Genomic DNA, 13,194 nt, shown 5'->3' with positions numbered 1-13,194 from the left:
AGAAGAGGCCTCCCCCTCCAATTAACAGAAGAGATCTACCCCCTCCAATTAACAGAAGAGGCCTACCCTCTCCAATTAACAGAAGAGATCTACCCCCTCCAATTAACAGAAGAGATCTACCCCCTCCAATTAACAGAAGAGATCTACCCCCTCCAATTAACAGAAGAGATCTACCCCCTCCAATTAACAGAAGAGATCTACCCCCTCCAATTAACAGAAGAGATCTACCCCCTCCAATTAACAGAAGAGATCTACCCCCTCCAATTAACAGAAGAGATCTACCCCCTCCAATTAACAGAAGAGATCTACCCCCTCCAATTAACAGAAGAGATCTACCCCCTCCAATTAACAGAAGAGATCTACCCCCTCCAATTAACAGAAGAGATCTTCCCCCTCCAATTAACAGAAGAGATCTACCCCCTCCAATTAACAGAAGAGATCTACCCCCTCCAATTAACAGAAGAGATCTACCCCCTCCAATTAACAGAAGAGATCTACCCCCAAGCCAATCCCCACAACTGACGTAACAACATAGATATGGCTTTGTTTTATCAACCAGCAGAAAGTTAACCAGGGTTAGATCGTTTGTATCGAGAGTAACAACAACAACATGTCAATAATGCTCCTACTACATATTAACTTGTGTATTCCACTGATTCTACCATCCTGTAGCATCCGTGTTCTCTGTCTGCCTGGCTGTCTATCAGGGGGAGGGGGGCAGTTACTTGGAACAGCTACTAGGAACCGTGGGAGGAGAGAACTTTGGACGGAACAGCCTTGTTTGTGTGAATGAACCACAAGCACACACAGTTTATACTTCTTTAGCCGTATTTGCAGCTCCGGGTTTTTAATGACAGGTTATTGATTGATTGAGGCGATCGAATGATTAAGTCGGTCATAGGTCATATAGAGGGTGACAGGAGAGACCTTTAACAAAACCCAGAAGGTTAAAAAAAATCATAATTTGGACATGTTCCATTCACATGTGAACCATTGATATCATGTCATTGAAATATGCGTTGTGTTGCTGCCTGGAGCCAAGACCAATTCAGAACAAGTCAATTATACTTATTTGTTCTCGTCACAATGGGGAAAAAAGCACGTCGGATCTGAGACATTCCCTGTAAAAGTTAAGAAAATTGCTTTTCTTTTGCAGCAACAATGCATCAGTATTATGTGTGTGTGTGTGTGTGTGTGTGTGTGTGTGTGTGTGTGTGTGTGTGTGAGATCTGTTTTATGATCCTCTCTTTATGTTCCTTGGCTTAAATTATGTCCTACAAAACCTCACATACAGACGAAGAAGACTCATCATTGAACAACCTGCAATCTACAGCATGCCTGTCTGCGTCTGACTGTCTCTCACACACACACACACACACACACACACACACACACACACACACACACACACACACACACACACACACACACACACACACACACACACACACACACACACACAATTAATATGTCTCTTTCTTTATATCCTCACAATTAGGTTGGTGTAAAGAGGTGAGCATATTCAGAAATGGTACACAGTCGGGCCACAGCTGTTTGTGAGGGTTCTACAGGGGTACATCACAGCTGTTTGTGAGGGTTCTACAGGGGTACATCACAGCTGTTTGTGAGGGTTCTACAGGGGTACATCACAGCTGTTTGTGACGGTTCTACGGGGGTACATCACAGCTGTTTGTGAGGGTTCTACAGGGGTACATCACAGCTGTTTGTGAGGGTTCTACGGGGGTACATCACAGCTGTTTGTGAGGGTTCTACAGGGGTACATCACAGCTGTTTGTGAGGGTTCTACAGGGGTACATCACAGCTGTTTGTGACGGTTCTACGGGGGTACATCACAGCTGTTTGTGAGGGTTCTACAGGGGTACATCACAGCTGTTTGTGAGGGTTCTACAGGGGTACATCACAGCTGTTTGTGAGGGTTCTACAGGGGTACATCACAGCTGTTTGTGAGGGTTCTACAGGGGTACATCACAGCTGTTTGTGAGGGTTCTACGGGGGTACATCGTCGCTGTTTGTGAGGGTTCTACAATGTTCTCTTGGCTGATATGAGTTATAGTGTAGTTGGAAGGAATTGTAGGATATGTGAGTGGCACGCGGAATCTCTCGGCCAGAAATCCTTCTCAGAACTCTGTTTGTGGATGATGGGTGTTTGTCTATGAAGCCTTGGTGGGTTATATTGCTGGTAGTACAATGAGAACAGTGTGTGAGAGAAGAAGTGGGGAAAACCTATTGATACAGGGGTCCTGTATGGTTGAGACATTACTGAAGAGATACAGATATGGTATATCAACTATATTACTGAGATAGGATGTTAAAGAGAGAGCTCCTCCCCCCACTGAATGATCTAAACCGCCTCTATCTTCATTGGGATTGATTGTATATTATTAGTATATTGTTTCTCATAACAAATATAGCTTCTAAAATAAAACATCTGGGAATACTGGAACACACAGTGATGTTGTTATCGGAAGTACTATCCTCCAATCCCGGCGCAGCATGTTACAGGAAACAGGAAGTCGATAGGAAGTCAACAACAGGAATAGGAAGTGAGGTGTGGTCACCTGACCTCAACTCCGTCTATCCACTTCCTGTAAAGGCTGTGACAATCTGAAAGGCGCCTGATAAACGGTCCTTGTCATCATAGCAATATGCTCTGTGGGTAGCTGTCCGTCAGGCAGAGAGGGCGGGAACTGGTTACAGGCGGGGCAGGTTTGGCCACAGCAAATCAGACGAGACAAGAGGGGTCGGCCAAGGTCAACGTTCACCTAGACGGTCACAGGAACCCTTGTCCAATCACAGCCATGTCCTCCGTGCATGCAGAGGTCAGAGGGCTGAGGTTAAAGGTCAGGGGGTGGAGCAAGAGGTTCCCAGCTAGAGGATATTCATAGGACACAGATGTCCCGAGGCACCACAGGAGTGGTGTGTGTGTGTTTGAATGCTGCACTGTGGGCCTAGCTAACACATAGATATAGCAACTGTTAAGTGGCTTGGGGTTGGAGTCCCGGGATATCACCACACACACTTATAGACGTGTCCATTTGTCTGCCGCCGTCCCCTCCACCTCCGCTGTAACTCCTCACACTGCAGCGTGTCACTTCCTGTACGTCCCCTAGAGCTTCCTGCAGGCTGTGCTGAAGTCCTGTTGCATATCCATAGCACCCAGTTTCATCATAATCTCCACCCCCAGACACAATGTGATTCAGTTTCTGTTCTTTCTAAACCTCCTCTACAGATGGGTTTACTTTATCATTTGCGTTTTCAAGTCAGAGAAATTTAAAAAAGGAGAAAATGTAAAAAAAAAGAAAAACTCCCGCGGTCGGTCGCTAAAGGGAAGGGTTTTTAACAAAGAGGAGTAATGGTGGACGGATGGAGAGAGAGGAGGGGGGTAAGGAAAGGAGGGATGGAAGAGGGTAAGGAAAGGAGGAATGGAGAGGGGTAAGGAAAGGAGGGAGGGAAGAGGGTAAGGAAAGGAGGGATGGAGGAGGGTAAGGAAAGGAGGGATGGAGAGGGGTAAGGAAAGGAGGGATGGAGGAGGGTAAGGAAAGGAGGGATGGAGAGGGGTAAGGAAAGGAGGGAGGGAAGAGGGTAAGGAAAGGAGGGATGGAGGAGGGGGGTAAGGAAAGGAGGGAGGGAGGAGGATAAGGAAAGGAGGGATGGAGGAGGGTAAGAGGGTAAGGAAAGGAGGGATGGAGGAGAGGAAGAGGGTAAGGAAAGGAGAGATGGAGGAGGAGGGAAAGGAGGGAGGGAGGAGGGAAAGGAGGGAGGGAGGAGGGTAAGGAAAGGAGGGATGGAGGAGGGTAAGGAAAGGAGGGATGGAGGAGGGTAAGGAAAGGAGGGATGGAGGAGGGTAAGGAAAGGAGGGAGGGTAAGGAAAGGAAGGATGGAGAAGAGGAAGAGGGTAAGGAAAGGAGGGATGGAGGAGGGTAAGGAAAGGAGGGAGGGAGGAGGATAAGGAAAGGAGGGATGGAGGAGAAGAAGAGGGTAAGGAAAGGAGGGATGGAGGAGGGGAGGAGGGTAAGGAAAGGATGGATGGAGGAGGGTAAGGAAAGGAAGGATGGAGGGAGAGATGAAGAAAGCAGAGGAGGACATCACTCTTCCCATCAATCTTTGCTGGCGGCGGTGAGTTGCTGGACAGGGAGTTGGAGCTGGAGGGGGTCCCTCAGGCGTTTCAGATCTAACTCCACCTGGGGGGGGGGGGGGGGGGGGGGGGGGGGAGAATAATATGAGAAACGTGTGAATTCCTTCTACAATTGCTCATTTTTTGTCATAACGTTTCAATCCAGATTATAAAACCATGACAGGGTACATTTTGTGAAGGCATGTTAATGTGTGTTAATGTGTGCATGCCTGTGTCTGTCTGTGTGCTAGCATGCCAGCCTGCATCTGTTCCTGCCTACGTAGGGTTGGTGTCAGGGTTAGTGTCGGGATGGGGTTAGTGTCGGTGTTGGGGTTAATGTCGGGGTTGGGGTTAATGTCGGGGTTGGGGTTAATGTCGGGGTTGGGGTTAGTGTCGGGGTTGGGGTTAATGTCGGGGATGGGGTTAATGTTGGGGATGGGGTTAATGTCGGGGTTGGGGTTAATGTCGGGGTTGGGGTTAATGTCGGGGTTGGGGTTAGTGTCTGGGTTAGTGTCGGGGATGGGGTTAGTGTCGGGGTTGGGGTTAATGTCGGGGTTGGGGTTAATGTCGGGGTTGGGGTTAGTGTCGGGGTTGGGGTTAGTGTCAGGGTTGGGGTTAGTGTCAGGGTTGGGGTTAGTGTCAGGGTTAGGGTTGGGGTTAGTGTCAGGGTTAGTGTTGGGGTTAATGTCGGGGTTGGGGTTAATGTCGGGGTTGGGGTTAATGTTGGGGATGGGGTTAATGTTGGGGATGGGGTTAATGTCGGGGTTGGGGTTAATGTCGGGGTTGGGGTTAATGTTGGGGTTAGTGTCGGGGTTGGGGTTAGTGTCGGGGTTGGGGTTAATGTCGGGGTTGGGGTTAATGTCGGGGTTGGGGTTAATGTTGGGGATGGGGTTGGTGTCGGGGATGGGGTTGGTGTCGGGGATGGGGTTAGTGTCGGGGTTGGGGTTAGTGTCGGGGTTGGGGTTAATGTCGGGGTTGGGGTTAATGTCGGGGTTGGGGTTAATGTCGGGGTTGGGGTTAGTGTCGGGGTTAGTGTCGGGGATGGGGTTAGTGTCGGGGTTGGGGTTAATGTTGGGGTTAGTGTCGGGGTTGGGGTTAGTGTCGGGGTTGGGGTTAGTGTCGGGGTTAGTGTCGGGGTTGGGGTTAATGTCGGGGTTGGGGTTAATGTTGGGGGTGGGGTTAATGTCGGGGTTGGGGTTAATGTTGGGGTTAGTGTCAGGGTTGGGGTTAGTGTCGGGGTTGGGGTTAATGTCGGGGTTGGGGTTAGTGTCGGGGATGGGGTTAGTGTCGGGGATGGGGTTAGTGTCGGGGATGGGGTTAGTGTCGGGGATGGGGTTAGTGTCGGGGATGGGGTTAGTGTTGGGGTTAGTGTCGGGGATGGGGGTTAGTGTCGGGGTTGGGAATAATGTTGGGGTTAGTGTCGGGGTTGGGGTTAGTGTCGGGGTTGGGGTTAATGTTGGGGATGGGGTTAATGTCGGGGTTGGGGTTAATGTTGGGGTTAGTGTCGGGGTTGGGGTTAGTGTCGGGGTTGGGGTTAGTGTCGGGGTTGGGGTTAGTGTCGGGGATGGGGTTAGTGTCGGGGATGGGGTTAGTGTCGGGGATGGGGTTAGTGTCGGGGATGGGGTTAGTGTTGGGGTTAGTGTCGGGGATGGGGTTAGTGTTGGGGTTAGTGTCGGGGATGGGGTTCGTGTCGGGGTTGGGGTTAGTGTAGGGGATGGGGTTAGTGTCGGGGTCGTGGTTGGTGTCGGGTTCAGTGTCGGGGTTGGTGTCAGTGTCGGGGTTAGTGTTTGAGTTGGTGTCCGTGTCGGGGTTAGTACCTACCTCAGCGTCGGGGTTGGTGTCGGGATTGGTGTCGGTGTCAGGGTCAGTGTCGAGGTTAGTGTTGGAGTTGGTGTTAGTGTCGGGGTCGTGGTTGGTGTCGGGTTCAGTGTCGGGGTTGGTGTCGGGGTTGGTGTCAGTGTCGAGGTTAGTGTTGGAGTTGGTGTTAGTGTCGGGGTCGTGGTTGGTGTCGGGGTTGGTGTCGGGGTCAGTGTCGGGGTTAGTGTTTGAGTTGGTGTCCGTGTCAGGGTTAGTGCCTACCTCAGCGATAGAGTCCTTCAGCTCGTTGTACTTGTAGATGTCAAAGCGTTGTCTCTTTACCCCCTTGTGGAAGAACAGCAGGTACTGTCTGTCCCTGGCGTCTGGGTAGATGTACTCCTACAGGACGGGGGATATTCTGTCACAATAACACAACACACAAATACACCTACTCCAGAATGCTACAACTTCTACTAAGAAATATACTGTATACATACTGTAGCCCAACAGGAAAAGGAGGACACATCCGTGAATGAACCAAATGCGAATGAATCAAACGTGAATGAACCAAACGCGAATGAGCCAAACGCGAATGAGCCAAACGCGAATGAGCCAAACGCGAATGAGCCAAACGCGAATGAGCCAAACGCGAATGAACCAAACGCGAATGAACCAAACGCGAATGAACCAAACGCGAATGAACCAAACGCGAATGAATCAAACGTGAATGAACCAAACACAAATTAACCTGCTCCAAAAACGCTACTAGAATACACAAAGACTAGTGCTAAGTCTCAACACACAAACACAGTCTGGCCAAGGCTTGGATTTGCTGTGTGCTATAGAGGGCGTGTGTGTGTGTGTGTGTTACCTGGCGTGTGAGTACGTAGTAGGAGTACATAGCCATGGCGGTAGCGTAGGTAATGAAGTAGGTGACAGGCTCCATGATGTCCCAGGAGTACTCCCACCAGGTGAGACGCGCCAGGATCCCAAACTGTGTTGCCATGTAGGCCATGCCCCCCCACAGCACCCAGGTGGTACGACGCTCCGCCTTACGACTCAGCTCCTCCCTCACCTGGGCAAACAGCCAATCAGAGACAGCCATCAGTCATAAAAAGGCACACCAACTCAGTTGTTAGAGCGTAGTGCTTGCAACACCAGGAAAGCGGGTTTAATTCCCGAAGACCACACATTCGTAAAACATGTGTGAATGAAGGACATTTCCCCATGCAGTTCTCTATCCCCCCCCCTAAACATTAACCATGCAGTTCTCTATCCCCCCCTAAACATTAACCATGCAGTTCTCTATCCCCCCCCATGCTAAACATTAACCATGCAGTTCTCTATCCACCCCTAAACATTAACCATGCAGTTCTCTACCCCCCCCATGCTAAACATTAGCCATGCAGTTCTCTATTCCCCCCATGCTAAACATTAACCATGCAGTTCTCTATCCCCCCCATGCTAAACATTAACCATGCAGTTCTCTATCCCCCCCCTAAACATTAACCATGCAGTTCTCTACCCCCCCATGCTAAACATTAACCATGTAGTTCTCTACCCCCCCCATGCTAAACATTAACCATGCAGTTCTCTACCCCCCCCATGCTAAACATTAACCATGCAGTTCTCTATCCCCCCCCATGCTAAACATTAACCATGCAGTTCTCTATCCCCCCCCTAAACATTAACCATGCAGTTCTCTATTCCCCCCCCATGCTAAACATTAACCATGCAGTTCTCTATCCCCCCCATGCTAAACATTAACCATGCAGTTCTCTATACCCCCCCATGCTAAACATTAACCATGCAGTTCTCTACCCCCCCCCCATGCTAAACATTAACCATGCAGTTCTCTATCCCCCCCTAAACATTAACCATGCAGTTCTCTATCCCCCCCCATGCTAAACATTAACCATGCAGTTCTCTATCCCCCCCCCTAAACATTAACCATGCAGTTTTCTATCCCCCCCCCATGCTAAACATTAACCATGCAGTTCTAAACACAGTAATTCATGTCCATCAGAAGACAGAAAAAAAGTGATATTTACAAATGTACTTAATGCCAATAAGTGACTGTGTGTGTCCCGTACCTTCTCTAGAGGACGTAGCTGTGAGTTGAGGTCCTCCAGTCTCACCACCAGTTCCTTCTCTTTACTAAGCTGATGCTCTTCTATACGCATGGTGGTGTAGAGCTGCTGAACCAGGAACTTAACGTCGTTCAGACGCTCTGCCTCGTCATTGGCTAGGAGATCTACAGACACACACAGAGGGTTAGAAGGTAGAAACAGACAGGCAGACAGGCACTGCCTCCTCATTAGCTAGGAGATCTACAGACACACACAGAGGGTTAGAAGGTAGAGACAGACAGACAGAGACAGACAGACAGAAACAGACAGACAAATGCCTACTTTCACCTCTTAAAAGTATGAAGTACAAAATAAATGTGTTTTCATCTCCTGACCCCTGGTCAATCTCACCTCTCCGTGGCGGTCGAACCAGGTGCGTAACGTCATTGATGACCAGGTTGAAGTCATCCAACAGCAGGATGTCTATCCCTGTAGAAGAGGCTACCCTCGCCCCATCTGGAGGGAGGGAGGGGAGAGGGAGGGAGGGAGGGAGGGAGGGAGGGAGGGAGGGAGGGAGGGAGGGAGGGAGGGAGGGAGGGAGGGAGGGAGGGAGGGAGGGAGAGAGAGGGGAGAGGGAGGGAGGGGAGACGGAGGGGAGGGAGGGAGAGAGAGAGGGAGAGAGGGGAGACGGAGGGGAGGGAGGGAGAGAGAGAGGGAGAGAGGGGAGAGGGAGGGAGGGGAGACAGGGAGGGGAGGGAGGGGAGAGGGAGGGAGGGGAGAGGGATGGGAGAGAGGGAGGGGAGAGAGGGAGGGAGGGAGGGGAGAGGGAGGGAGAGGGGAGACAGGGAGGGGAGGGAGGAAGGGAGAGAGGAGACAGGGAGAGGAGGGAGAGAGGGGAGGGAGGGGAGAGGAGAGAGGGAGCAGAGTGTGGCAGAGGGAGGGAGGGGAGAGGGAGGGAGGGAGAGGGGAGGGAGAGAGGGAGGGAGGGGAGAGAGGGAGAGAGGGAGGGAGGGGAGAGGGAGGGAGGGAGGGAGGGAGAGGGGAGGGAGGGGAGAGGGAGGGAGGGAGGGAGGGGAGAGGGGAGGGAGGGAGAGGGGAGGGAGGGGAGGGAGAGGAGAGGGGAGAGAGGGAGGGAGGGGAGGGAGAGGAGAGAGAGGGAGGGAGGGAGGGGAGAGGGAGGGAGAGAGAGGGAGGGGATGGAGAGGAGAGGGGAGAGAGGGAGAGAGGGGAGGGGAGGGAGAGGAGAGGGGAGAGAGGGAGGGGAGAGGGGAGAGGGGAGAGAGGGAGGGGAGAGGGGGAGGGAGGGGAGAGGGGAGGGGAGGGAGAGGAGAGGGGAGAGAGAGGAGAGGGGAGAGAGGGAGGGAGGGGAGGGGAGGGAGAAAAGAGGGAGAATGGAAAGAGACGAGAGAGGGAGAGAGACAGAAACAAAGGGATATCAGTCATGAGACCACACTCTGCTACTTGAAACACACTTCACATCCTCATCATTTCATAGCAGTAACATTTAGCCTATTTCTCTGGCTAGTCTCCGAACTGGCACCCTATTCCCTACATAGTGCACTACGTTTAACCAGGGACAATAGGGCTCTGGTCAGAGGTTGTGCACTATAAGGGTTGAAATAGGGAGCTATGTGAATGTAGAAAAGGCTCTGAGACCTTCTAATGGAGATCGTGCCTGTGTCCCAAATTGATTCATATTCCCTAGGCAGTGCACTACTTTTGATCAGACCCCTATCGGTAGTAGTGCACTAATTAGGGAAAAGGGTGCCACAGCCTCAGAGTGGAGACATCTGCACCCCTTGTTAGAGGATAATGAGCACCGTCGGTAAAGGAGACAGGCCTCGTCCTGAACGGTACCCTATTCCATATAGAGTGCACTACTCCTGACCACAAAATAGGGAATAGGGTGCCATTTGGGAAGCCCATCAATAATAATGAGCATCGGACTGAATGGGTATTGTGGCAATACGCCTGAGTACTGATTGTACAGCGCGGGTAACTAGTGTCTACATAAGGGATAGGCAACTTTGATGGGGGGAGGGAGGGGGGGGGCACTCATCATGAGGGTTCACTGTTAACTAGTGTCTTCAACAACCAGGATTACTACTGAAGAACAGAGTGGTTAACTAGTGTCTTCAACAACCAGGCTTACTACTGAAGAACAGAGTGGTTAACTAGTGTCTACAACAACCAGGATTACAACTGGTAGAGTGGTTAACTAGTGTCTACAACAACCAGGATTAATACTGGTAGAACAGAGTGGTTAACTAGTGTCTAAAACAACCAGGGTTACTACTGATAGAACAGAGTGGTTAACTAGTGTCTACAACAACCAGGATTACTACTGATAGAGTGGTTAACTAGTGTCTACAACAACCAGGATTACAACTGGTAGAGTGGTTAACTAGTGTCTACAACAACCAGGATTACTACTGATAGAACAGAGTGGTTAACTAGTGTCTACAACAACCAGGATTAATACTGGTAGAGTGGTTAACTAGTGTCTACAACAACCAGGATTAATACTGGTAGAGTGGTTAACTAGTGTCTACAACAACCAGGATTACTACTGATAGAACAGAGTGGTTAACTAGTGTCTACAACAACCAGGATTACTACTGATAGAGTGGTTAACTAGTGTCTACAACAACCAGGATTACTACTGATAGAGTGGTTAACTAGTGTCTACAACAACCAGGATTACTACTGGTAGAGTGGTTAACTAGTGTCTTCAACAACCAGGATTACTACTGATAGAGTGGTTAACTAGTGTCTACAACAACCAGGATTAATACTGGTAGAGTGGTTAACTAGTGTCTACAACAACCAGGATTACTACTGATAGAACAGAGTGGTTAACTAGTGTCTACAACAACCAGGATTAATACTGGTAGAGTGGTTAACTAGTGTCTACAACAACCAGGATTAATACTGGTAGAGTGGTTAACTAGTGTCTACAACAACCAGGATTACTACTGATAGAACAGAGTGGTTAACTAGTGTCTACAACAACCAGGATTACTACTGATAGAGTGGTTAACTAGTGTCTACAACAACCAGGATTACTACTGATAGAGTGGTTAACTAGTGTCTACAACAACCAGGATTACTACTGGTAGAGTGGTTAACTAGTGTCTTCAACAACCAGGATTACTACTGATAGAGTGGTTAACTAGTGTCTACAACAACCAGGATTAATACTGGTAGAGTGGTTAACTAGTGTCTACAACAACCAGGATTACTACTGGTAGAACAGAGTGGTTAACTAGTGTCCACAACAACCAGGATTACTACTGATAGAACAGAGTGGTTAACTAGTGTCTACAACAACCAGGATTACTACTGATAGAGTGGTTAACTAGTGTCTACAACAACCAGGATTACTACTGGTAGAGTGGTTAACTAGTGTCTTCAACAACCAGGATTACTACTGGTAGAGTGGTTAACTAGTGTCTTCAACAACCAGATGACACTCAACTACTTCTCTGCGTACCTGGCAGATATCGCAACCTGGATGTCCGCCCACCACCTCGAACTCAACAAGACGTAGCTGCTCTACCTCCCGGGGGAAGGCCTACCCACACAAACACCTCCGCCACGGTTGACAACTCCAGTGTCCCTCTCCCAGAGCGCAAAGAACATTGGTGTGACACTGGACAACACCCCGTTCTCTGCAAACATCAAAGCAGTGACCCGCTCCTTTTATTTACTTAACCTTTACTTAACCTTTACTTAACCTTTACTTAACCATTACTTAACCTTTACTTAACCATTACTTAACCATTACTTAACCTTTACTTAACCATTACTTAACCATTACTTAACCATTACTTAACCTTTACTTAACCTTTACTTAACCTTTACTTAACCATTACTTAACCATTACTTAACCTTTACTTAACCATTACTTAACCTTTACTTAACCATTACTTAACCATTACTTAACCTTTACTTAACTAGGCAAGTCAGTTAAGAACAAATTATTATTTTCAATGACGGCCTACATGCTCTTCATGGTTGTGGTATAGCTGTGTGGTTGTGTGTGTTTATTTTATTTCACCTTTATTTAACCAGGTAGGCTAGTTGAGAACAAGTTCTCATTTACAACTGCGACCTGGCCAAGATAAAGCGTAGCAGTGTGACACATACAACAACACAGAGTTACACATGGAATAAACAAACGTACAGTCAATAATACAATAGAAAAAGTCTATATACAGTGAGTGCAAATGAGGGAGGTAAGGCAATAAATAGGCCATGGTGGCGAAGTAATTACAATTTAGCAATTAAACACTGGAATGGTAGATGTGCAGAAGATGAATGTGCAAGTAGAGATACTGGGGTGCAAAGGAGCTAAATAAAAGCAGTATGGGGATGAGGTAGTTGGATGGGCTATGAACCGGTGAAGTGATCTGTGAGCTGCTCTGACAGCTGGTGCTTAAAGTTAGTGAGGGAGATATGAGTCTCCAGCTTCAGTGATTTTTGCAGTTCGTTCCAGTTATTGGCAGCAGAGAACTGGAAGGAAAGGCGGCCAAAGGAAGAATTGGCTTTGGGGGATGACCAGTGAGATATACCCGCTGGAGCGCGTGCTACGGGTGGGTGCTGCTATGGTGACCAGTGAGCTGAGATAACCGGCTTTACCTAGCAGAGACTTATAGATGACCTGGAGCCAGTGGGTTTGGAGATGAATATGAAGCGAGAGCCAGCCAACGAGAGCATACAGGTTGCAGATGTAGGTAGTATATGGGGCTTTGGTGACAAAACAGATGGCACTGTGATATAATGCATCCAATTTGCTGAGTAGATAGTTGCAGGCTATTTTATAGATGACATCTCCGACGTCGAGGATCGGTAGAATAGTCAGTTCTACAAGGGTATGTTTGGCAGCATGAGTGAAGGAAGCTTTGTTGCGAAATAGGAAGCCAATTCTAGATTGACTTTTTGATTGGAGATGCTGAATGTGAGTCTGGAAGGAGAGTTTACAGTCTAGCCAGACACCTAGGTATTTATAGTTGTCCACGTATTCTAAGTCAGAGCCGTCCAGATTAGTGATGCTGGACGGGCGGCCAGGTGCGGGCAATGATTGGTTGAAGAGCATTTAGTTTTACTTGTATTTAAGAGCAGTTGGAGGCCACGGAAGGAGTGTTGTATGGCATTGAAGCTCATCTGGAGGTTAGTTAACACAGTGTCCAA

The 13,194-nt window shown here is 48.9% G+C and overlaps 1 protein-coding gene across 1 annotated transcript in view; it reads right to left on the bottom strand.

The window, feature by feature from the left end:
• Positions 1-810: 810 nt before the first annotated feature.
• mcu (mitochondrial calcium uniporter) overlaps positions 811-13,194 on the bottom strand; it is a 130,520-nt gene continuing 118,136 nt past the window's right edge. Inside the window, exons 5-9 of the mRNA XM_031799880.1 lie at positions 8,413-8,517; positions 8,026-8,186; positions 6,804-7,007; positions 6,215-6,331; positions 811-4,202 (exon numbers count right to left, since the gene is read on the bottom strand). Coding sequence (XP_031655740.1) covers positions 4,119-4,202; positions 6,215-6,331; positions 6,804-7,007; positions 8,026-8,186; positions 8,413-8,517 — 671 coding nt within the window. The 3' untranslated portion in view covers positions 811-4,118. The remainder of the gene's footprint in view (positions 4,203-6,214; positions 6,332-6,803; positions 7,008-8,025; positions 8,187-8,412; positions 8,518-13,194) is intronic.

This window comes from Oncorhynchus kisutch, linkage group LG20 (assembly GCF_002021735.2).
Source record: "Oncorhynchus kisutch isolate 150728-3 linkage group LG20, Okis_V2, whole genome shotgun sequence".
Classification (NCBI taxonomy): domain Eukaryota; kingdom Metazoa; phylum Chordata; class Actinopteri; order Salmoniformes; family Salmonidae; genus Oncorhynchus; species Oncorhynchus kisutch.
Note: the sequence above shows the minus strand (reverse complement) of the source record. Positions and strands in the feature narration are given on the sequence as shown.